The 23,584-nt window shown below is 41.8% G+C and overlaps 1 protein-coding gene across 2 annotated transcripts in view; it reads left to right on the top strand.

Moving 5' to 3' along the window:
- Positions 1 to 13,598, top strand: part of NEXMIF (neurite extension and migration factor) — a 1,529,077-nt gene extending 1,515,479 nt beyond the window's left edge. For both annotated transcript variants that reach the window (XM_085608249.1, XM_085608247.1), the window contains one exon: positions 1,797 to 13,598. In XM_085608249.1, the coding sequence (XP_085464375.1) occupies positions 1,797 to 6,019 (4,223 nt within the window). In that variant the 3' untranslated portion in view covers positions 6,020 to 13,598. The remainder of the gene's footprint in view (positions 1 to 1,796) is intronic.
- The last annotated feature ends 9,986 nt before the right edge of the window (positions 13,599 to 23,584 follow it).

Below are 23,584 nucleotides of genomic sequence, written 5' to 3' on the forward strand. Positions count from 1 at the left end.
CCCGCCACGTCTTTCCTGTGGTTGAGGAGTTTCTGGCATTGGGCTTGCTATGCTGTGAGTCTCCTCTCCAGGGGGGCCACCACCTGTGATACTGCGTTGAGTATGGAGGCATCCATCACCTAGCAAAAATTGTAATCGATCGGGAGGTAAGTAATTTCCTCCTCTTCCATATACTCGGCATCCTCAATGCTCTCCATCGATATAGCTTGAGGCAGTGGGGCAAGCTGGCTAGGTGGAACCTTAAGTATATCCCTGTGACAGGGTTTATCCAAAGATTTTAACTGTGGGACTTTCTCCCTTTATTTTCCAGGGAAGAACAGTAATCTGCCTGCGACTGTCCCAACCTATACCAATTATCTTACCTGAACACGGGTGTCTCTCTCCAGGCAGGCACTCGCTGCAACGCGTCAAGAATGCTGTCTGTAGCCGGCAAATGCTCAAACGAGCAACAAACAGACGCAAAACCAAAAGAGATTAACCAAGGCCAATGACCTCAGAAAAGACCTTCCTGCGCCGACTGAACTTCACTGAGAGCAGTGAACGAGACACGCACCGGTGGACAGGGGGTAGAACGCGCTGAACGTGTTGATGGAAGAGCTTGGGGCTCCGTGCGTGTGTGGTCAAAGAAAGTGACCGTCTTATGAGCTGAAGGGCTCCCGCGGTTCCTGAAAGAGAAAAAACTTTAGCGGTTCACATTAAACAATCCCATATGTGGTATAAAGCGCAATTAAGCCACAAGGGCAAAATTCTGTCGAATACCAGAAATACTGCTCAAAACCATGCACCTTAAGGGTTAAGGTAAAGAGGACTTACCTGGATGCTGCTGGAGCATCGAAGTAAGAGGAGGGAAGGAGTGTCTGCGGGGCCCGTTATACAACCAAAGGCGTCCTGATTGGATAGACTGTTTTCTCTTTGATTTCCCCAATGTACCATGGGAAATGTAGTTTGTTCCAATATTTTGTAATTTGATAAAGGCTGCTGTGATTAAAAGTGAAGAAAGGGAAAGCCTAATCCTTGCCTCCGGGTCCTGCCATAGAATCAGATGTGTTTTGTAAACACTTAAACCCATTAGCTGGACCCAGACTGTACAAAATTAGGCAAAAAAGTAATATGGTAGCTACCTGCCACTATGTAAACTATAAAACAAACTAACAAACTCCTTTAGATGATGTCATCAGTTATGTCATTTGAGATGTCATGAGTGATGTCATAGAACATGTCATGAGTGATGTAATATGTGCCGTCATAAGCATTGCACGGCAGGGGGGCAGGTTCTGATTAACTCTGCATACTATAACTGGTGAATTTCTATGTTTTTTTTAAAGTTCAAAACATTAATGTTGTCACTTATGAATTCACCCAACTAACGTTACTTTCGTTTTTGTTTTTTTTCACAAAAATTAATGTTTTACTGAATTAATTTTCATAGTTTAATCTTTTTTTTTTTAAAGGAGGTTGCAGGCTTAACGGGCCTTTTAAAGATTCATTCTTATTGGCAAACTGAGACATTTCACCCTAATAAACATAAGTAAATCTCATGCCCTGCTAGTGGACCTTTTGCCTGTTATTTTCTGAATGGATACTTGAGTGAGGGGTAGACATCTAAAAGGGTTATCATGTTTTTGCTGTCCAGATTGAAAATGACAGTATCAGAGGTTTGCATGCCAGATATTGTAATCATCCTATGTTTTATAAATCAATACTGACATGCAGCACAGAATGTAAACACTTGCATATTCAAAGTGAAAGGAAACCCTGGTCCTAAAGATGTTTCCATATTCTTTTGTTTTATCCAGCATCGGATGACCTGGAGAACAATGTGAAGTGTTTAACTGCTGAAGATCCAGAAGTTGCCTTTCCAGCCTTGTCAATTGCACAGAAGGAATCTGCAGTGTGCCAGCGAGTCCTGAATCCTCTTACCTCGAAGGAATCCTGCCTACTGAGCCCTCCTTCTCCCTTGAGACTCTCAGACATCCCTGAGCATGCATCGAGTGACTCCTCGGCGAACGCCATTTCCCTTACGTCCTGCGTGACCAAGGGCTTGAGCTCGTGGTCGCTGCCAACCGACTGCGAGAAAGCCCCGTTCACCATCATGGAGCCTGGTGCTATATCTTCCCTAACTGGAGACTGCCTGATGCAGCAGAGCAGGACCTGTCTGGGCTGCTTCATTGAGGCCAAAGATGGCATTGATGCAGAGCCTGGGATAAGCTTGAAAGTCGGTGATGTGAACAGGGACTATGACGCATGCTCTGTGTCTGATATAGGAATCCACTGCATGAGCACGGGCGAAACCATGCGATATGGGGATCAACTTCTGTCAGACCAGCTCCTAAGCTTCCCCATTCACAAATCAAGATCTGCAGATAAAAGGGATGCAGAGAAATCCGACAGTGATTCAGAGGACCCAACGCCGAAAAATTACTACGAAGGATTGCTACTGGACAAGTGCAATGGGGATGACGGCTTACTGACAAACCCCAACCAGGAATGGGGTTATTTTGAATCTTTCATTAGCGAAAGCAAAATTGAGCTGCTTGACCTCTGTTCCAAGAATGAACTCTCTGTCAATCTCTTTTCTGAGGAAGATGTGGACAATTATATGTTTGACGATGATGACTCAACGCTAGGCAGTGATGTTTGCTCCTTAAAAATTAGATATGAATCTTTCCAGGACAGCGTCAGGGAGAAGACCACCGCATTGCAAGAAGATGCCCAATTGAATTTTTTCCCTAACATGTTTTCTAGTACAAAAAAGGAGAGCAAGAGTGCAATAAAGAGGACCAGTGACCCTGCCCAGTTCAAAACTGAGGAGGTGGTGGAGGGGTTGTGGGATGGGGTGGAAGAGGAAGATAAATCTGCCTTAAGTAAAAACTGCAACAGCACAGATGTTGTCCAGTACATTAGTGCGAAGAGAAACCACTTCCTGGACTCTGTGAATTCGACAGAAGACTCTGGCGAGTTCAGTGATGACAGCACATGCACAGAATCTTCCTATGATGCGTTGAGGGAAATTAAAGACTGTACCAGCTACCTGTCCAAGGAACATCCAAGCTCTTTCATTCAACAGAACTATGGGCTGAGGGCGAAGCGGAAAGTAAGGTACAATGATGATTACTTGTATGATGTGGATTCCATAGAGAGTGAAAAGCTCCCCGAGAAGAAAGAGGGTGTTCCTGATGGACTGCCCAAGAAGGAAGATGATGATGACTGGTGTCCAAAGAAAAGACGGAAAGTTTCCCGTAAGGAGCCACCAGTTGTCATCAAATACATTATTGTAAACCGATTCAAAGGAGAAAAGCATATGTTGGTGAAGTTAGGCAAAATTGATGCAGATGAACCAAGTGTTGCCCTCAGCAAAGATTTGCTTGACAAATATGACAAACTGGCTCCTTTAAAGGGTTATTGGCAAGATAGACGGCAGAGCAGGCTTGAGTTTCTGAAGTCGTCCATGTACGAGGGGCAGAATATGAACGGTGCTAACGGAGCACTCCTTCCCAGGAAAAGGAAATCCAAGCTTGCGAACAGACATAGGCTCCAAAGAATTCAAGCAATTGAGCAGGCAGTGAGTCCACATGGCCCTTCCAGCTATGATCAGAAGCATGGCTGCAGCAGCAAGGATGTTGCAGGCCTCGGAGGCATTCATACATTAACCTCAGACACATCCAGCTGTGAAAGTGGATTATACCTTGGCCACATACCAGGTCCTGCCTCCATGAAGTGTAGGTCATTAATGAGGGAATGCATGGGCGTTGGGAAGAAAGTGCTACGGAGGATCAAATTCCGAAGCGAGGCCAGATTGAAAAGTAGGAAAATGAAAGCAGAGCAAGAGGAGGAGAAAGCTGACCTGGATGCAGTGGTGATATCTCCTCTTCTAGAAAATGATGACCCTGTACCAACCATAAAAGAAGAGAATAACTGTGCCTCAGACAACACCAGTCTGTCTGAATGCCCCATGGTTAATGTGGCTGCAAATCCAGAAGCTTTACCAGCTGCTGCCTGTTCTCTTGACAAACCTGTGGCATCTGCAGACATTTCCACCAATGTTGCTGTTATCCCCGGAGGTTATCTGCAGACATTACTTGATTCTTCGGATTCGAGTCAAACAGCTGTCACGTACTTTAATCACACTCCTCCTGCGCATCAATCAGTTGGTGCTGTCCAACCAGAAAATGATTTTCACTCACTACAACTTGCTCAGAGTTGTGTGCTCTCACCTCCTTCTGAATCTGAATTACAGCAGTCCCCACACCACTTAGAAATGGAGGCAGGCTTATGTAACATATGGCATTCTAAACCTACTAATAACCAGCCTGAGTTTATCCCCAACCTGAGGGACCACTCTCTCCAAAACGGCGAGTTTGGTGTCCCTGCAGAAAACCCCAGTGCTGGCCACATTCATGCATCTGGCTACAACGAAATGCTGGTAAATAACAGCAAAAGGGTGTATCATAAGAAATATGTCCATGAAAACCAGCTACAGTCTGAAGATGCTTATCAAACGGCTTGTAACTTTAATAATGGAGATGGTCGCTTTAACTTCCAACGGGGGACTGTCAGCACGGATAATGGCAGACTCATTAGTTTTGATTCAGTAGGCTCATTGTCCGTTAGTTCAAGCACCTATAGCTCTTTAAGCTTAAAGTCTTGTGAGAAAGATGGGGATGATGACATTAACGATGATTTCTTGGCCCACTGCAGTCCAAAACTAGTCATTCAACAAAGCATTGATGAAATAACCCCTTTGAAGGAGTCCAGCGACCTCTTGGACATTTCCAACTTCACACCTGATAAGTTCAGGCACTCGTCTCTCTCCGAAATGTCTCCACCTGACACCCCCAACCTTTCCCCTCAAATAACAGGCTCCGAAATCAAACCAATAGGTAACTTAAAAAGCTTCCACGAAAGTTTTCAAGCAGGTCTAAATAATGAGAAAATCAAATGGAACTGCTCTGGACTTCAAACACAAGAAACAAGTAATAATGGATTTGAATTGGATAATCACCAGTTTCAGTTCCATATGTTTAATGATGAGGATCCCGTTAGTCTTCTTGAGAAAGATGCTGGCCTTGCCGCATTTCATGAACAAGCCAGTCATCTTGGCAAGGGAGCAAAACCTAAAAAGAAAAGCGCAGCCAACAAAAATAACCAAAGCACCACCCAGAAAAACAGCAAGAAGAAAACGCCCAAAGCCAACAAAGCTACTGATAAAACATCAAGCAAAAGTAGCAAGCAAACTTCCAAATCCCCAAAGAAAGGAAAGAATGCAAATTTAGTCAATGGTGACCAATCCTTAATGATAGGCTCAGCTGGTTCCTTTCATAACATAGTCTCTAACAAGGCGGTGGGTGATGGCATTCAACATTGTGGACCAACCTCTTTAAAAATAAGGAGGCATGACAGTGAATGGCACTTGGGCAAAGATGGTAATCCTGGCTGGTCGGAACCTAGGTTAGGGAATGCTAACATTCTTCTTGATGATGATCAAAGGGAGTTTGAGGAGCCGTCCAACATTCTGTCGAACATTGCCTCCGGCATGGCAGATGTGCAGAGGTTCATGATGGCCTCTATAGAGCCATTGTGGGGACCCATAGGCCACAATAGTGTCCCAGATATATTGCGATCACCAGAGTCAAACAGCCTGAAACTGAAAACTCTTAAAATTTTGGCAGGTACGCAGCAAGAGTCCAAGAAAAAAGTAAACGGCAACTCCCCGGGCTCCGCTAAGAACCATAAAGCAACCACCAAGGGCTCCCATAAAAACATGAAATTAGCTGCTTATGACCCGAGCCGTCCCAATTGTTCAACTGTTTACAGCACTGACATTCATTCCACCTTTTTTGATAAAAACTTTTGCAATTTGAGCACTTTAGGCAATAATGCACCAACCCACAAAAAGTTGTACCGTCACAAATCAACTTCTAAAACACTGCGAGAAGAGAACTGCAAGGTAAAGCGACCTGAGCGGGATCCGGTGCACAAGAACTCAACAGTGACAGCGTCTTTTGAGAAACTGAGGTAATGGGGAACCAAAACGGCTCAAAAACAACCTCTTCATTTCTTCTACCTGCCTAAGCCCGCTGATCCTTGTTTTTCCTTTCTTAACAAAAAAAAGGAGAGCTGCATGAGCGAGAGACTTTTTTGTGTTTCGTTTTTTACGCAAAATATTTGCAAAATGATATGCATGAGGATAATTAAACCTGCAAGCTACCTAAAGAATGACCACTTTCTGGCTTGGCAAGGGTTACAAATTACTAACCAGGCTAGTGGTTTTTGATGTTTGGCTTCTTCGGTTGTTATTGTTTATTTATTGCAAACAAAGTTATTCTGTGCCAATTTAAAAAAAAAAAAAAAAGTTAAAAGGGAAAGACTCTTTTCCGAACGCGTTTTTGTTATTTTTACGAAAAATGCTTCTTAAAACATATTGAACTATAGGCCGATAGGATGAAATATTAAAATGTTGTTATTCTTCATGTGGCTTTCTATATGAGCTGTGCAACTCTGTCTCTACTGTTTGGTTAAACCTCAAACTACACCTTACAGAACCAGCTACATGAATGCAAGAATCAACGTGACCCTGCTTTGGTAAATCTACCAAACTCCATGTATTCAAAAGGGCATCAAATTCTTCGCTAGAAGATCGTACTACGTTCTTCTTGAAGCAGAACATTTTTTGGGGCCTGTTTTTAAAGAGACTTGTTTTTCTAAAGAAAAAAGACATTAACGTGATTTATTTTGTCTGTTTCTTTTTTTTAAATAATAATATAATGCCTTGTGGTCTGTCGAAATGTTAAGTGCTAAAAGTGCAAAGGTTTGCATTGTGGGAATCATTTGTTTGAGAAGAAGCTTAATCTGGTATTCTCTGTGAAAAAAACTGTATAGTCATACTGTTGTACAGTACTATTATGCACTATTATCCAGATGAAAATGTGCCAAACTATGATCAAGTAATTGTACATATTTTTACTATATCAGCATTGAGTCGTGTTTTCTGAAAGTATGCCTTTATTGATTTCATACCAACATTCCACTCTTAGTGATCACATTTACTTTTCCCCACCTCCCTTTAAAAGCACCTGTAGCTAACGAGAAGATTTTTGTGCTCGATTACACAATGTACCAAAACGGCGGACAGGATAACTTAACGTGTGCCAAATGTACTTACCTCATTTCATGGATTCACCCTATGGTTTGAAGCTGGTGAAGGCTTCCCATGAACATTGAAAGTACTCTTCTGGTGAAGACCAAGGACCAGTGCTCTTTCCATTGTGTTCATGGTGCAGGATGCTGGGGAGGGTTCTATCCATGGGTACCTGGGGAGATGACGCGAAACACTGACTTCTGATCGTGCTCCTAAAAGCAAAATGTGTAGCTGATGATCATTGTAAGTGTAAAGTTCTATTGAAGATATGTTGGATCTCGTTTTATATATTTTATAATACTTACCTGCCATCATGCAGCCACAGAAACAGAGTAGCCTTTTACTCTGTGGACCTAGGATCACACTCATTTTAGAATTACTTTTGTTTATTGCAGATTACTTTTCCTGGAGCAGTTTTCGTAACCTTTGATTCAAATTATTTTCTTGTCTTTGTTTCGATGATGTTTTTGAAGTGTTTAACCAGTATTGCCAATAATAATGTTTTATTAATTTAAAGAATATATATGGATGCACATATACACATATCTATACATGTGTGTATATATACTTTATATATATGTATGTATGTAATAGCTATATCAATTTACGTGCCAAAACTGATTTCTTCGACTGAGTGCATTGTGCCCTAGGGAATGCTGTGCTATTCCCGATGCTGTATGTCTGAGCCAGGTGTAGGTGACTGGGGTCTTCTTCGTTATAACAATCATCATGCTGCAGCATACTCAATAAAGGAACAATGCTTTAGGTCCTGTTGCTGCTGGGAGCTTGCACGCTTGGCCTTTGCGTAAATAACATACCATAGATACTAAACATATGCAAGTAGCTCGTCTGCTGGCGAGTTTCTAGGGGCATATTGATGTTGCATGATCCTCCTGGGTTATTATTTTGTTATTTTTTTAATTAGTTTATGCCCACAACATTGTCCACCGCCACATCCTTTGGGCCAGTCTAAGTAGTGACATAGTATTGGACAGCAAAGTTTGTTAAATTTTTGCTGTGGCTAAATTTCATACCTCAATTATGGTATTCGATTTTCTAATCTCACTCAGACAGCCTATTGTGCGGAAAAAACACAGTCCTCAGCTTTTCATGGGTTTGGTAGAGTAACTTGCATATCGAAGGTTGAAAGCAAGGACTGGTGAAATTGTAGGGCTTCTTTCCCACACATTTTATGAAATCCTATAGAAAATTTTCCAATTTTCTAGAAATGTGTTTATTTCGTTTTTTACATTGCAAGAGAAAAATATCTGCAAATTAGGTTGGAAACCGGTAAAAACAGCAGAAATGTTACTTTTTGTGGATTATTGTAAAGCAGTTATATTTGCGGAAGTGCAAACACTGGCCCCTTACAAAATAACATTGCAGAGATGATTTACCAGCAAAAAAGGGAGAAGCATGGTCTTAAAATTCTCCCTTTTTACACACAGAGGTAATTCACCTATGCCCTTCTAGAGTATTTCTAGATTCCAGTCTCGACTGCGCCCTGCTGTAAGTATGTCTTCCATGAATTGTATTCTGGATATTTGCCGTGGCACGATTGTAAAAATGGATCTTCATCGTGGAAACAAGAGTTAGATTAGAGCACATATCCTTTATCTCCCATTCTGCAGAAATGGTAGTGTGGAGGTGGGTCACTATGCTTCTTAGCTACTGCCTTTTGAACAGTATTCTGCCACTGGCATTTCTGCCTCCACAGTGCTGTGTGTCTTGAGTTGTTACCACAGTGCTCTATTATAGGGATTCCTCTTTGAGTTAGGGGGGGCCTGTGCCCCATACTCAATTTGTTTGTGTGTGCTCTTTTACTGACAGTGTTTTATTCTCGCACAGTGAGGAAACCCATTAGACATTTGTGGACAAGACGCTGGTTATATGATGAAAGTGTGGTTTTGACACAAATTACAGGGAAGAAGAAAGTGAATATATTTAAGTGGCCTGGTGGAGGTAGGCCTCAGCATCTCTATTGTACTGATGTGTCACATCTGAGTCGCCTTTCCCTTTCATCATTTAGATCTTTTTATAATAATGTTAAACCCATTTCTAAATTGCCATTTTAGTGTACATTGTAGTGATAGGAGCAATTCACACTATCACTGGATACATTTGGGGAATTGGTTCTCTTGGAAACAGTGAACCTAGTTAAAGAGCATACCATTTTTAGATTATCAGCCGTTCTAGTAGTTTAGTAAATTGTCCTCTGGCGCTACTGTCACTGTAAAGCAGTGTTAGAAATTAAGGCATATTTAAAGGAACCTTGATAGGCTCTTTGTATTTTTGTTCATGCAGCAGCATTAAGAAGGTTGCAGTATAATTGTACTGAAAAGTGAACACTGGGCCTATCATTGTACAACCCATGCCTTCCGCTCTCTGAGTCCGTCACTCTGCAATCTCTCATTTTTCATAACAATGTCCATGCATACCCACCTATAACACCTCTGCCACACATATCTGCTTTTAGACATGGCAGAAAAGGAGTACATTTCTGCACTTAGGACTGATGAGGGGTCTACAAAGCGACAAGAACGGGCCACAGGACATAGAATAGGTAGAGAAGACCTGCGGAGGGACAAAAGAGAATCTATCTGTAGCTGTGTTGAGAGCAGAATTCCCAGCAGTCGCCTGTGGGCAACTTGAGGTTACCAGCTGCTCGTGAGTCTGTCGATATCTGTGTATACAGCGAAATAATGAAGGAAATCCAGCAGAGTATGGGAGCAGTACACAGTCACAGACACTCTGACCTGAGACTAACCTTGTGCCGCTGAACTCCAACCAATGGGAACTAGAATAAGCCTGCCGTGCTACCTGCAGAGGCACAGCGGGAACCAAACTTGTAATTAAGGAGCCTTACTCCAGGACCAGATGCTTCTTTTGTACAAGGAAAAGTAAAAATCAAAAGAAACACCAGTTTATAAACCTACGAATCAAAAGAAAGTAGTAATGTCTCCAGTCTACTCACTGAGAGTAAAGTATAATTCAGCATATTTAGGGATGAAAATCATATTTTTTTCAAAAAAGGTCTGATTGATACAGAAATACTCCCCAGCTCTAGAAAGACTTTGAAAATTGTCATCTTGACCAGCTTTGTCGGTAAGCTGAATGCTACTTCACTTGATCATTTTTATTTTTTATTTTTTAAACAGACTTTATTAGGTCAAAACAAAATACAGTCAATCCCCTTCCCCCGTACTCCGCCCTCCAGCCAAATCAGAACGTGGTGCAGTGACCAGTCCACCAAACTGATCACAACTGTACAACATTCACCCCAACAGCGTCTATGCTTCACTTGATCATATTCCCAAAGTTTTGGCAGTTGAATGCAGCAGCATCTTTTAGGCAAATCTGTGCTTAGATGCATTGATTGGTTTCATGGAACAGACCATCCAGATTCATGTGTATCCACCGTTAACAACTCTCCACTTTCTTATTAGTAACAGTGTTAGAGAAAGTATGTTGGCCCATAGCAGTATCCCCTTCGCAAATTAAATATCCTTTTGGTAAAAATGAGTAATGTATCTCATCTTTGACCTTCCTTAGCCTCATGCATTATTACCATTTTAATATGTATAATGCATATTAAATCACTCACTAATTGAGCACTCAAGTTGCTATCAATCCTTGACTACAAGGCCCAATGACAAGAGTTATTGCTTATTGTCAAAATCTATCCTTGAAATTGTTGGGGTTTGGCGAGAAACCATAAAGCAGTGTAAGGTTTGGAACAAAAAGCCTGTAAGCTTAATGTGCAAGACCGTATCGGCTACATTGTGATAATGTGAAAGCAGCGATGTGCCACTTCTATGTGTGGCGTTAAGAGGGCATTTGCAATAAAGAACTGCTGCTAATTATTTGTTGATCAGTGCAGATAGGTCCTTGGATAGGTTGTATGATATGACTTCTTTACACTTCTCCAGAAGAAATGTGAGCTGGAAGTTTTTTCTATACAATATGTAAGTAATACATATTTCATAAAAGAGCATTTCCAGGTGTCCAAAAATATATATTGATTTTAAAGTATGGACATTGTAGTGTAACTAATGCTTTCCTTGTAGCTGCCAATTCCTTTGATTGAAAGGATGCATTTTTGCCTTGAAGAGCAAACATGTTAGTGCAGAAGTCTGGTGGACAGTCTCCTGTTTCTTCCTGCAATTTGTGAAGTACTGGTCTGTTTTCTAGAGGAAACGGGCTGGTACATCCACCGTGAACATAAGACCCTTTAATTGCACTGAATTTACTGCCATCTTGAGCACGATTATGACACCAATACGAAAGTTTTATAGGATATAATAATTTGGTAGTTTGCCCTTTCTTTACCCAGGTCACATTGCCCGATTGTTAATGGTGATTGCACATTTAGGTGGCGACCTATGGACAATTTAAAGATAAGCCTGCTACTCTTGCCCTTTCACGATATTTGCTGTGAGGCTCAGCTCAGACCCGGCCCTAACAGAGACACAACAGACCCTTGGAATGGGTTAGCTAGGAGCACCATATTTATTGTCCTGCTTTGTATCATAAGGAGTAACGATTCGGAAAGTTGGAGTGTTTTTCTGCATTCCACAATAATTAATCTAATGTAAAAAGCACTAATTCAGCAATTCACACCAGTTCCATTTCGCAGGCCCATCAACAGATCTGAGAACATAACACATTTGCCATTATAAAAATATTACTCATAGTTGTTTGTGCAACAGCAGTTACAGTGTGTGCTGCATGCTGCTGAAAAGATCCACCTTCTTCCTCTCTGCATAAATAAGTGCAAAACAAAATCTTGCTTATTTCATACCCTTTCATAACCTAAGCATTTCATATAATTAAGCTGATTGTTTACGTAATTTAAGCTAATATTAAAAAATGGGCATTTAATAATGAAGATTGCATCCTACCAGTACAAGTCGAAACCAAACGATGTCTTGATAACATCAAAAATGTACACTGAGCATGTGCTGTGTTCAGTTTGAATACTTTTTACGTATGCCAGTACAGCAGTGATGTCATTGTTTCAGGGTGAAAACTATGCTCTGCTTCATGGCGCACAATGGAGCATTGACTATTTGTCCAACCACATCAAACAGCAGATTACAAGGCTATTAGAATAAAAATGTTATGCTGCAGCTTGAACATTAAATTAAGTTCCACCATTGCATTGAAAATGTTTCCTACCATTGAGCACATCAGTCTATACATAACATTATAAAATTTTGAAGACCACCAACTCTACCGACTTTAGGCAATTTAGTTCTATAGAATAGGACTATTGTGTTCCATGGAAGAGACCTGCGTTTACTGTCAATCCATGAAAAACCATCCGCCCATCATCCTCTCACCATGTAATCAACGTGTTTTAGCACTTCTGTGTCAGGTTAAAGGATATACATCGCCCACCCCACATTATATTCTGTTGTCATTACAAAAGTCTCCACCACTCTTAACCAGCAGCAGCCATTCATAATCTTGATTTTCTTCCTTATACAGGCTAGCTTGAGTCAGTCACTCATTAACCCTGCTTGCACAGCTATACTGATTATCAATAGCGCTTGTATGTATTCTTTACCACAGACAGAACTTTTAAAATAAATGCTTATGTATTCATAAGAAGAGGTGCATCATGCAATTGCAAGACCTTGAGGGGTTTATGTATGGGGCACCTTAGAGAACTGATAGATTACGAGTGTCCGGTGGGATTTCTGACCATAAATGTGCTACTCCAGATACTTTTTAAATCTGTTAAAAGATAGATAATTACCTTTAGAACAAGGGTGGTGGTTGGAGCCACATGTGAGGATGGCATGAAAACAACAGGGCCTTAAATATAACATTACATATTTATGGTACTTCATTGTCCAGCATCACCAAATGCTGTGTGAATAGTTTTTAAAAGCTTGATGCAAATGCCATGACCACACATGCCTTCTCCTATCACCATGTTCTGTTTTTGCATGCATCTAATTTAGTATGGAGCCTTACATAAATGTTGTTACTTTCTCACATTTTATATTGCTTATCCATATTGACAACATCTCCTTTAGAGCTTGCGGTTTTCCATTAATCGGCACCTACGATTTAGCAGGGGGCCTTCCTAGTGGTTACCACCTCTGCCAGATGTATCTGTTAATGCCAAGGTCCCTGAATCAACAAAAGTCTTTGTCAGTAACAAGATGGCCCTGAATAAGCATTCTTTCATCTTTCCAGAGGTTCCAATGTGTATTAAATTACATGCATGCATGCATTTTACTGATTGTTTACAGTTTCTGGTCTTTGCCCCAGGTGGCTTAGTTCCTACAACTTGTTAATATCTTAACTTAAAGTGATACCTCTCTGCACATAGAGGGCCATCTTCTCATTTACTAGAATCATACCCTTTCTTTTAAATACTGACTATGTAGTGCAGACAGTTTCAGCAGTTCGAGTTTTAACACTTGTGCCATTTAACCCCTTCGGTGCCACGCCCTTTCCCCCTCCTGTGCCGGACGTTTTCCACGCGGGTGGGTTCCATGACGAGATAGTCTCGTCATGGGCACAGCGCGACCGTGCTCCATGACGAGACTATCTCGTCATGGGCACAGAAGAGGTTAAGAAATTCCAGTACAATGAAGGACGATGTTTGTTTAGCATGCATCTTGTGTGCTGTCATGCTTAGCTCCTTAAACGTCAAGCAAACCTTCTGCCCTGAGTTTTTTTATTAAGCTTATAGATGAAGACACATCTACAGCATTTTAACTAGTCCCAACAAACAGTTTGAATTTTTGACTTTTGAATTTGTTGATCTTATTGTTGCTAGCCTTTATAGTAGCACCATTCAATTCGAGGGGATCTAATCAGTAGTGGAGAAAACACTGATTGATTCCAAGATTTCATAATCTACAAAGTTGAGGCGTAGTTCTGTTCAGCAAATTCTCTAATGTCTTATTGTTTACTAAAAGAATGAAGTAAGCTCCCCGTCTATATGCTTGTCAAATGTCTGTTAACATTGATGATGCACTACTGTACTTGGTTAGCCAGCTGTATGGAAGTAAACCAAGGAAGGCATTAAACTGTCAGTTTGATAAAGAATTTAACTGAATTGTATATGGTTGTACCTGGTGACTGAAAACAACATTGTTAGAATGTGTCTCCCCATCTGTTTGAAGAGTTGTTTACTCTCAATAGATGATTCCAATCTTCTTCGACTTGTTATGTGCTCTCGTAACCCTTTCGATGCGCATGACGGAGCGGTTCCATCATGCGCATCGGTCGCGCTGTGCGTATGACGGAACCGCTCCGTCACGGCCCCGCCCGCGCAACGAACCTTCAGCACGGCGCGGTAATCCGCGCCACGCTGAAGGTGTTAAAAAGAGAATACAAGGAATAACAATGAATAGGGTAAAGTATATAAATCTTTCTAAGCATGCTTTGATGCCTTACCTTACTGATCCATCTTTGTTTTTACATTTTCCTTTTACATCTACACAGTGATCACTTTAAGCTTGAGATGCGTGCTGTTAAGATTCCTAGATGATATCAGGTATAAATTACACTTTACAAACATAAAAGTTTGTTAGGGTGCTATATTGAAAGAGTTATATCTTCATAAGAAGTGCAGGAGCAGTGTGTTTGGTCTGCAAACTGCACAGAATCCTATACAGATCTTAGGGATTTTGGCTTCCTGCATGCTTCATTGTTGATCTCCAGGAAATTTAATTCCCCTGCAAACCACAAGAGCCTTCAATATTCATTCATTTTAGAAACTCAAGTTCCAGAGCTGTGTATTTCTCTCTAAGCAGTTCAAGCATTTCACAGCATTGAAACTCCTTCTCGTCACTTTTAAACTCTCTACTTATATTTACTCCCAATGAATCTTCAAAATCTCTTCAGGTTTCTTTTTACAGCATTTCTTTCCTTCAACAAACTTATTTTTATTACTTTAGTTTTAATATCTCTTCCCGTTCGATTTCAACATTGCTTCCTCTTTGTTCTATTGAAACATATTCACAGACTAGATGCTCGCCTTTCCTCCCTTGTATCTATAAACATTTATACATGTGCTCCCATTCACTTGCCAGGTGATTGTATTTCCCTTGCCCCTGCATTCTTACTAAGTTCATTCCTTCCCTCTAGCGGAAGGTACGTCCATTTTGTAATCTTGTTGGAATGCGCCATAAACCTTTGCAAATGATCTCCAGTTCAAATCTTCATAATGGTCTACTGTCATTTCTAAATAGTCTGTGGTAAAGGTTAGTCTGTAGCAATGGTTTTCTATCACTACCACCTTTATATAAAACAAAGGGATCTGAGGACACATAAATTAAGAATATAGATTCCATAGTGGTAAAATAACCCTCAAGAAACGCATCTTTGGTAGGCTGAGTAACACCTGTTTCTACACCGTGCTGTTGACTCTGGGTACGTGGCAGTGTGCTATTATCAGTAAAATCATTGGTTGGTCCTTGGGATTTTGTCATCAATATGAAAGACCCATTTAGTGACAATAATGTCAGTAATGTAGGTTTTACATGCATTAGGGCCTATTGCTACCTGTACTGTACCAATTAAAAAATCTGATCTACTAATAACAGTATGAACTATAAATCACAAGCATGCTTTTGATGGCAAATTATAAAGTTGCAGAAAGCTGAAAAGCCATTAAGAAGTCCTTTTTTAATGTATGCAAACAAATCTTGGTGTTCTATTGATTGTGAAAAACAACCTCTCCAACAATATAGAAAATTCACATAAAGAACAGGTACGCATTAAACCAACATAACTGTAAAGTAATTAACAATTTAAGGTGAACATCTGGAGATCCTGAAAGTAGCCGCACGTGCTGCGATATCGACGTCACTTTATTTGAAAATTATTGATCTTTCCCCTTACCAGCTTTTACAGCTGATCCATGACTCAACCAAGTGGACATTTCTCAGTCATATCAAAGTTGCTCATGAAAAACTTTACAATTTACAATATCATGCAGGACAATTGAGAAAACCACAGGGCAGTGCTTATTGGTTACTGATATTCCTTTACATCCTTTGTAACTGGTGTTTTCTGCTTGATAACAGTGGACTGGGGTAAATGAGAGCTCTTTGCCAACCACTTTCCCTCACATCCTTTCACTCCCATTTTTAACATGCTGACCATCCCCTATCACTCCATTTGGCTCCCAACTCAATCACTCTGGCTTCATCTTCAATTGTGGATATGGTTAGTCTGCGTTGGAACCCATATAGAGGGAGAGCATTCTGTTACGACTCGGTTAGTTCACCTGTAGCATTTCCCATATTTATTTTTTGATACATATGTACACATTTAGCTCTGCAGACAGCTGTTCCTCTTTGACAACTGCTCCCAGGTGTCTGTTGCACCTTACATTCATATGGAAGTTTTGTGAATAATAACAAAGAAGCTACACACCAGGAAGGAAGCCTGTCAGTTTTATTGCATGGCAATCTTCTCACTGTGCAGTTTTCAATTTCGTTCCCTTACATAATCTACCAATTCCTCTTTCAAAAGCAACTGGCAAATATCAAGGAGCAGGAGCTGCTGCTGTTTTTGCTGAAGCAGTTTTCTTTCTCAAGCAAATTTCACTTGTGTAATGACAGACATGACAGATGCAGAGTGCTCATATCTAGTTGACCTGCCCCAGACTGCTCATGACCCAAATATTAGGACACCAGCATGTGCAAAAAAAAGTAACAAAAGTACAATGTGTGTGTGCAGAATAAAGGCTCTGTCTGATTCTCAGGTAAACAAGCAACACAAATGAAAATGGAGTAACAGCCATCTTAAAAAACATGGATGAAAGAAGAGGGATGTTTCTCCTGCATATATCACAGGGTAATGTTGCAGATTTTTCTAGACATGGTATAGGGCTCTTGGTGCACAAGTGTGCATGACACAAAAGATGTCTGTCATGAGAGAGATTATAAAATGTATGTTTAAGAAGCACAAAAGTGGAGAGTAATAAAGAAAAGATGTGCGCTGAACTCTATTTGTTTTCAGTGGCAAGTGAGTTGGCGATGGCAGGTATTAAATTCAACAGTATAAAACATGGACTGTTTAAAATCGACCACTGCCTACATATATCTGAATGTAATTCTCCTTGACTCCACAGAACATTTTCCAGCACTTTGTGTGTTGATAGTGTTTTGTGCTGCTACACAACCTTTTATCTCCTGAAACCCTCCCCATGCGTTAAAAAATACTGACTGGCCCTTTTTATGAATGTAACATGATTTTACATTTGACATTATTACACAGCTAAAGTTCTATCATTGTTGAAAATTATTCACTTTTCCCCCTTTAGAATGAGCTTTATAAATATGATGTAGAGTCTATTGAATAAATCTTGAGGACTACTCTAAGACACCTACAAAATCTTGTATATTTTTGAGTGTGCCAATTTGTAAAATATTTTGTAAGTGTATATTTTTCTTAGAAAAGTGCTGTGAAGTGTTCGTATGTGTGAGTTTTCCTTTTTTCAACACCCCAGTGTGTTAATTAAAGGATATATACTTAAAGGTCTCTGGTTTTAAAAACCAAAATACAAATGAAAAAGTACCATTTTGTTGGACATTTTGTAATAAAAGACAATGTTGTGAAAGAGTGTAGTGATATTGTGTAAAGGAAAAATTGACAACTTTGTGAGCTCCTTGCTGTTTTATAGATTCTCTTGTAAATTATTCTTGTAAGATTTTGGGTTTTGTTGTTCCTGTTGCAAAGGTTTTAAATATATGTGATTGATCCTGTATGGTGAAAATGTCATATTGTTACCTTGCTGAGTTTTGTTATATTGTTTATGGAATAAATAAATTTAAAAAACTAACAAAAATAATACCTTTCTCTTGCTTCATGATTAGGGACCAGTGATACCCTATCAAAATGTTTGAAAGCTATATATATGTATGTATATATATATATATATATATATATATATATATACACACACACACACACACACACACACACACACACACACACACACACACACACACATATTCATAGATGTTTTTTATAAGCTTAAATCATCTAATTCACAAAAGCCAGTTTGAATCGGAAGACATTGCACAGCTGACATTTCTGCTAAGTACCTTTAGAAAATGGTTTCAGTCTCATGAGTTTCCATTCCATAGTCTTGGAGCTACTGCCTTTCAAAATCAAGTCCTTTGAATATTTCTGAGAAATTATTTAAAATTAAGAGTTTACAGTTCTTGCCTGGGGAGAAAGCATATCAGATTGCTGGCCTTCTCCTAGTGTTTCAATGTTGCCTCTAGTTCTGCCATTGGGGTGTGTTACCAATGCTGTGAGTTCATTTTGGTACCATATATGCCTAGGAATACCATGAAGGAAATGTTATAATGCAGACTCAGTAAGGTTTGGGCAGAAGAAAAAAGGTTAAAATGTGAGGCCCTAGGTTATTCATAGCTGCTTGACTGTATCGTGCATTTGAGATTCCCTTTACTGTATCTTCATGCAGTTGTGTGCAGGTGTTTTTAATTAGCTTTCACTCTCCTTGAAAACCCATTTTCGAGTATCAATTGATAATTTGCATTTCTAAAGCTTGGTAATCCTTCCTCATGTTTAATGCATCTGTTTTGTTTTTTGGTGAGAGTTGTGGTACATGTTTGACTTCATTTTAGGTGGCCTCTGAACCCAAGGCAGGGGTTTCCTGATGACCCGTGGGTCATTTCTCCAGGGTCTTTTGACCCCTGATATCTTTGGAGTCCAGACGCAAGACCTTGCACAAAGTACCCCTTGGGGAATTACATTTGGCCCCTTCTTTCACTCATGCTGAACTCTTCCTGAAGTGCAGTTAAGCTTTGTATTCCAGGCTTTGTCCAAGGGTCATCACCAAAAGAGCTACAGATCACCTATGTAATTTTTTGCCTGAATAACTTCTGCCAAAGCACATCATGGGGTATCTTGTCCCAAGATGCTTGTAGGACCTATCACGAGGGGTTTCCCACAAGGTTCTGGTTGTGGTTGTAGACATTTGGGATCCTATCCGACCCTTCCAGCCATACTGCACCTGACATAGCCTTTTTTTATATAAATGTTGTTTATTTCGTCTGATCAGCAGTACAGGTTATACATACCATGCATCAGGACAAATGTAAACTTTCAATGTACAGCGATAATACACTTTCAGGTCATGTAATCTAGGCCGACAACAGATTCCTCATCTCCGCGTAGTGCGGCAATAATACACTTGACATCTTAAGTCTACATCACATCGTTTGTCAATAAAAATTACATTATTTTACACATGGAATTTAAACATAAAACCTAACATCTACTCTTGAATGGCAGAAAGGAGTAAAGGTTATAACAGAGCATCTCTTATGTTTGTACATTGCTGCCAATTTACAGTTATTAATTATCCTCCTGTATTGTCAAAAGGTATTGTTTCAGCGGTTCCCAGAAATCTCGGGGTCTCGACGAGAGTGGTAGTTCCTCCACATATGTCTCCATGGTTTCCCTGCAATATCACCCGTATGGTATGGCTTTGTCAGTATAGTCCAGCTGACCCTAGCTTGTTTACCCGCCCACGTCAGCTTCTGCATTGCTGACTGCAGCTTTACAAAGAAAGCCTGTGTCAGCCAGATTGGGATGTTAATGAATAGGTATAAAAACCTGGCCAATACGATCATCTTCTGCAGTGCAATCCTATCTGCTAGTGATAGAGGCAACTGTATCCATCTGGCTATATTTTCATCCAGTTTGATCATTGCCCTACCATAGTTTTCCCTTATGACGAGGCCAGGGTCCCTATGAATCCATATCCCCAGATATTTCACTGGGTCTGTTTGCCATTTCAAGGGGTAATCCAAAACTGGTTGAGTCGTTGCTGGTGTTAGTGGTATAACCACCGATTTGTTCCAGTTAATTCGTAACCCTGCATACCGTTCAAAACGGATGTACTCTCTAATTAGATTGTTTAAATGTATATTTGGGTGTTGTGTAAATAGTACCATGTCGTCAGCGTATAATGATATGCTGAGGGGTCGTAGGCGAAAATGCAAAGCGGCCTCCCGATGACATTGACGAATCCTACTGGCAAGGGGCTCCAGAATCAAAGTGAATAGAATCGGTGACAGCGGGCAGCCCTGTCTCGTCCCCCTTTTCACCTCTATAGGGTCAGATATTTGTCCATTCAGCCTAATTCTAGCTGTTGGGACATGGTATGAAACCTCAATCCATTTCAAAAAACGTTCCGGAAACCCCATTCTACGCAGCACTACAAACATGAACGGCCACTCCACTGAATTGAAAGCTTTCGCAGCATCTAGCAAGGCCGCTGCTGCTGGCAATTCTGGATCCAGATGGTGGTATAGAGCAAAAATGGTGCGTATGTTTTGTGTAGTTGATCTGGTGGGAATAAAGCCTGCCTGATCAGGTAATACCAGCTTCTCCTGCAGTAGCTGTATCCTAGTGGCAATGACTTTCGCCAGAATCTTTGTGTCTATGTTTATCAATGACAGGGGGCGGTACGAATCACATCGTGATAAGTCTTTATCTGGTTTAGGGAGCGTCACTAGGAGAGCTTCTCTCAGTGAGGCAGGGAGCTTACCCTCTTCATATGCTTCCTCATACATTTCGGCTAAGTGAGGTATCAACAGATCCTTATATGTTTTGTAGAACTCCCCGGGTAGCCCATCCAACCCAGGAGCCTTGTTGTTTGGTAGGGAGTTTATTGCGTTCGTTAGTTCGTCCTTGGTAATGTGATAACTTAAAAATTTACGGTGATTATATGAGAGCCATGCTAAGGCTACGTCTTGGAGTTAGAAGTTTATATCTTCTGCCGTGGTGGTAGTTTGTTTATCATAAAGCTGTGTGTAATATTTCTGGAAATAGTTAGATATGGACTTAGTGTCATATAGCATTTGATCTGCTTCATCCCGTATCTGCATTACGTATGAAGTCGTGTATGAGGGTTTGATCTTACTCGACAGGGTGCGTCCCGGCCAACCACCCTCCCTGTAGTTTCGTGCTGTGTGCCGTTTTGATTTGTATTTTACCTCATCTGCAGCGTATTTCTGGTAATCGGCCATCTTTTCCCTTGTTCTCGCCAGTATAGTTGGATTTTGTGTCCGTGTATGTTCCGCCTCAAGTGTACTGATCTCCCTTACTATTTTAGTCAGTTGCTGTTGGATATCCTTCAGTATCCCAGCATGTTTGTTAATACAGTGTCCCCGTACTGTTACCTTGAATGCTTCCCATAATGTCCCTGCACTTGCTACAGATCCTGTATTCAATTCGAAGTAGTCTGCGATTGCTCGTCGAAGCTCACTATTGAATACTTGGTCTAACAGGGCGCTACCCTGCAGTCTCCACGAGAAATGCCTGGGTATGTGAGTGGGGATGTCCAACCTGAGGCTAACCGGGGAATGATCTGACAGTGTCTTGGGTAGATGTTTAACCGTCCGCGTCCATGTGCATACCTCCGCCGTAAGCAGCCAGTAGTCTATCCTGGACCATGTGTTATGTGTCGTAGATGTGCATGTCCCTTCCCTCCGGCCCGCATGCCTCATCCTCCATATGTCGGTCATTCCCCATGTTGCCATACCGTCTTTAAGGGCTTTAGCTGCCCGTCTGCCATACCGCTCTTTACCCGTGGACCTATCTAGTGCCGTATCCAGACAAGTGTTAAAGTCTCTACCCCATATTATTGGAGCACTTGGGAATTCCCTCAGTTTGGCCCATATTTCCGCATAAAAACCAGGATCATCAGTATTTGGGCCATATGATGTGACTATAGTTAACACAGCTTGCACCATAACATAGCGGCCTTGAGCATCCCCCAATGCATGGAGCAGTTGAAATGGGATATTTTGTCTTACCAGTAGTATAACCCCTCTGGCATACGTGGAGTTTGATGATGCTATGCGGTAGGAGGCCCATCTGGTGCCCATCCGTGTTTCTGTAGCAGAGTTCTGATGGATACATCTGCCAGTGGATTCCTCACCTAGTGAATATCCCCTGCGCCAGCAACATTCGGAAACTTTTGTAGCAGTCCACGCCGATGAGGTCGAAGACGACGTCACAGAGACACGGCTCCGCTCACGACTCCGCTGACCTCACCGGCTCCATAAGAAGACCTCGTCGGCGTGATGACGTCAGTTCCCTTTTTTCCGCGCCGTCGACGCCAACGGATTTCGGGAATCTCTCATTGTAGCTATACTGGTTACTTTGTTTTCTGCTGGTTTCTCTTGTCTTCTCCTGCAGAATGTCGACTAAGAAGTCAGGATTTAAACCCTGTCGCGAATGTGGGAAGCACAAGTCCATAACAGATCCGCATGACGACTGCGTGTGGTGCCTCTCATCAGACCATGATGTCGAGGGAAGTTCTTGCTGCTGCAAGATGAGATCAAAGGCTCTTAAGGAGAGGGAGGCAAAGCTCTTCATCGCGAGGATGAAGAAAGAGAAAAGAGGCCGGAGAAAATCAAGATCAGGGTCGAGATCGAGGTCGAAGTCGACTTCGGGGCATGCTTCCAAATCCAGGAAGCACAAAAAGAAGAGAAGGCATTCATCCCGGCGTCACTCGGATAGGGATGCGGCTCCGAGATCAGCAACGCCGTAAGGACTTTGTGTCTCCCTCACCCGTTCCAGATTCGCCTTTTGGCCTGTCGTCGCCTGTGGCTTCACCGGAACATTCCCCGGCTCCGGCTCCATCTCCGATGCCGGCTCCATCTCCGGCTTCGTCCCCGGTCCCGTGTGAGGAGCCTCCGGCCCGGAGTGAGCCTTCGGCTCCGTTGAATCCACCGTTGGCGCCGGTCGGCCCGAGTCCGGTGTTGCCTGAGCAGTATCCTGCGTTTCCAGGACCAGGTCAGGACCCCACGCATTATCTTAATGCAATGTACGGGGTATTCTCCAGAGCCATGTACCCCTCTGGTGCACCTTTGGGTCCTATGGGTCCTATGGCGTTCAGTTTGGGGGTTCCTCAAGCCTATCCTCAGGCTCCCTTCATGCCATTTTTTCCGGCTACCGTCTTGGCATCTACCAGCGCCGGGGACGTCAACGCCGCTCTCTTCTTCACCGGCACCGACTCGACCTCGCTCGACGCCGGCTGCTCCTGCGGATCCACGTTCGACGCCGGCACCGGCGCCGTCAGATTCGATCAGGGTGCCGCCGACGCCAGTGGTAAGAATCAGGTCTAGGAGGGAGGCTCAGAGAGTGCTGGATGAGCAAAGATACCTAATGGAGGAGGTAGAAGAAGTTTTTGAGGAATTGAAAGAGGCTAGTGGCTTGGACTTTTCTCCTGAATGGGAGATTACTCCTCCTTCTGATGCACCTTCAAAGGATGTGGTCATAAGAAAAGCAGCTGAACGTTTAGATCTGCAGTTGCCTTCAGCTGAATTCAAACCGAACATTTTAACGGAAGTGCTGCACTCTCCCACTACTGTTTCTGAGCCTTTACTCCCCTTTAACGAAGCCATCATAGAGCCAGTGATGGAG

The sequence above is a fragment of the Triturus cristatus genome, chromosome 5_2 (genome assembly GCF_964204655.1).
Source record: "Triturus cristatus chromosome 5_2, aTriCri1.1, whole genome shotgun sequence".
Taxonomy (NCBI): domain Eukaryota; kingdom Metazoa; phylum Chordata; class Amphibia; order Caudata; family Salamandridae; genus Triturus; species Triturus cristatus.